At 45.8% G+C, this 2,746-nt stretch overlaps 1 protein-coding gene across 5 annotated transcripts in view; it reads right to left on the bottom strand.

Annotated features, from left to right (window-relative positions):
* LOC119354688 (tRNA (guanine-N(7)-)-methyltransferase-like) overlaps positions 1-2,746 on the bottom strand; it is a 28,978-nt gene that overhangs the window by 14,894 nt on the left and 11,338 nt on the right. For 3 of the 5 annotated variants that reach the window (XR_005171179.1, XM_037621432.1, XM_037621433.1), the window contains 4 exons: positions 2,144-2,392; positions 964-1,526; positions 403-698; positions 141-308 (listed from right to left, as the gene is read on the bottom strand). Coding sequence is in view for 2 of the 5 variants with exons in the window: in XM_037621432.1 (XP_037477329.1) it covers positions 141-250 (110 nt within the window). In the remaining 3 variants the exon portion in view is untranslated. The remainder of the gene's footprint in view (positions 1-140; positions 309-402; positions 699-963; positions 1,527-2,143; positions 2,393-2,746) is intronic. The other 2 variants (XR_005171180.1, XR_005171181.1) reach the window with 2 other exon arrangements.

Raw genomic sequence — 2,746 nt, 5'->3', positions numbered from 1 at the left:
CGTGGTGTTTGGGTCCACTTAGCAGACCAAAGTTGCGGTGGCAGCAGCACTTTCATTAGAGAAGTAGCACCAAAAGGAATTGTACTAAATCGAACGTAGTTAATTTTACAGGCAAGTAACCAGGGGAGGGGGGCAGATACCTCAGCCTGAAGCAGCTAAAGGACATATCCAAAAATCTAAGTTGATCCACTACCCACTTTCTTCTCTTGGGACAGATGGGCATACCACCCCCCACTTTGTTTTTTTGCATTCAACATTGCTCTCTGCAGGTTGATGAGCAGTATTCCCACAGCTTGCAGCTGTACTGACTATACATGGCAAGAAAGAGGAAACAAAACAGAAAAATCATGATTACATCATCCAGCAACCAATGAAGTGAAGTTCCTGAGTTTAGGAATGTACCGGATTTATGTGTGTTGGTAATATTGCTCAAAGGTGTGCGTTGTGGAGACAGAAATGAAGAAGGTTGGTCCTGAGATACTTGCTGACAGTTGGCACAAATAAGAGTTGCAGCCTTCTTTTTAGCGCGTGCCTGACTCCGCTTCAGGAGGTATTCCGCCTTCTTATCATCAGAATTCGTGCATACCATCCTTGATTGCCCTCCAGCTGCGGTTTTATATCCCGTAGATTGTCATCCGCATGATTTTCATTCCTGGCTCTATTCTTGTTTGTCAGGGCCCTAAACTGGGTGCGATTCCCTGATCGTGACAAAGAAGCACCCGAAATGACTATTTTCCATCTGCTTGCTGTGTGTAGAAAATCAGTATAGCATGATCCGCTTGATGTGTGCATTCAAATAATTGATCGAAGAGTTTTTAAAACTATGTAACAAACTTGCTTTGGCTGGATTGGCTTCAGTTTTATCAAGTGAAACATGAATCAAATGTGAAGAAAAATATCAAATGTGTAGCAGCCGTACACTGAAAAAAATAAGGTAAATGAAAGAACGCAGATATGGAATACCTCTGGCCGGCGCCTGCGTGTCCCCTGAATGTGAAAGATGACGCAGAGCTGTGAACTGACGGCGGTTTAGGCGATGTCCACTGCAAGGAGTTGTAGGCGCCATCCCCGACGTCCCCAACGGCCGACGGGGCGATGTAGGAGAAAGCGCCGTCCTGAACAGCCGGGCAAGCAGTGAAAGAGGCAGCGTCACCGCCGACGGCCGAGGCGAGACGATGAGTGGGGGCGGGCAGCATCGTTGAATGTGCGACGGTCGGCGGGTCGAGGCGCTGGGTGCGGCGGTCGCGGATCGAGGCGATGGGTGCGGCGGTGGCGGGTCGAGGCGCTGGGTGCAGCGGCCGTGGATCGAGGCGATTGGTGCGGCGGCCGCGGATCAAGGCGATGGGTGCGCCGGTGGCAGGTCGAGGCGCTGGGTGCAGCGGCCGCGGATCGAGGCGATGGGTGCGACAGCGGTGGGTCGAGGCGATGGGTGCGGCGGCTCAGTGCAATGGGAGCGACATCATGAAGGTGTGGCAGTTGGAGGCGATTTGGGCGGAGCGAGCGGCGTGTGTGCAGCAGTTCCTTTCCTGTCGTGCGAAAGGAAAGGGATGAGAGAAGAGACAGAATTGTTTAGCGCTAAACGTGTTTAGTCGCTCACCGTCAGGACAGTAAGGACGGTTGGATTAACGTGATTGGATGGCCGAGATCTATTGGATCTGCTCCTTTGGGTCTTTTTATATTGGTATAGATGTACTATTAAAGGGTAAAGCGGTCTAGAAGTTTACAAGATCAAGTCTTAGCATTAAATAACAGAAAAACGACCATGTCAACTGTCAAACATTGGAATGTGCTCTTGAATAATTCCGAAACAGGTAAGTCTCTCAATTTTCTCATAAATGTAACTTGACGATACTGTTATATTTACAACGTTAAATCCCAAGAACCACTTGAAAATGAGGCTTAATTGTATAGGTATGCACATATATGTTGGCATGCTGGGGGCATCAGGGTATCAGGCTACACTTTTTGTCATAGAATGTTGAGGACTTGTGGCAAGATTTGTGTCATGCATGATGTATTGATTGTATAGGCACACACATATGTGCTTGCAGTGAGAACCATGCTGCAATTTTTTATCTTGATAAAACTTTGAGTGCACTAGCGGACTGAGTAACAGAAATAGTAATTCTAGAGCGCGACTTACTTTATCCAATGCTACAATACCAGGCAATATTCTTCCTTGAGAAATTCCCATACAATAGATTCATTTTCAAATGATGTATATAGTGATGAAGAATCTGATATTCCTTTTACTGCCTTGCATGCTGCACCCCTACTAAAATAACATCACAGCTATTGTGACTTGCTTTGTTCAGTATCTGACCCAACTGTGTTGCCCCGACAGAAAATTCTTCTGTCAAGTCAAAGCTTGTAGGACCGATCCAAGGATCTTCTGTGAGAAATAATTAAATTAATGTCAGAACTTGACGGAATAAAAGGATTTTCCTAAGAATTAAGGCATAAGTTGATAACTGAAAAGAAAAGGGAACTCCAATCAATATGTCATATTTGATAGTATACCAAGTAAACGTGAAAACATAAATCATCACTTATCAATCATAAGCTCTCAAGTTGCTCAGCGTGTATTGTTGTCTGTAATGCATTATTCTCGTGACCTGTCAGATCTTCAAAAAACCTTTGTGGAGTTGTGGGGTATGTTTTGCAGGTTGATTCTTTGTCAAGATGGTGCTCATGGGAGCCAATCACCTGCTATTTTGTGATTGCCATCCACAAAAGCGTCCACCAA

This window comes from Triticum dicoccoides, chromosome 2A (assembly GCF_002162155.2).
Source record: "Triticum dicoccoides isolate Atlit2015 ecotype Zavitan chromosome 2A, WEW_v2.0, whole genome shotgun sequence".
NCBI lineage: Eukaryota > Viridiplantae > Streptophyta > Magnoliopsida > Poales > Poaceae > Triticum > Triticum dicoccoides.
The sequence above is the reverse complement of the archived record's forward strand: the minus strand, read 5'-3'. Positions and strand labels throughout refer to the sequence as shown.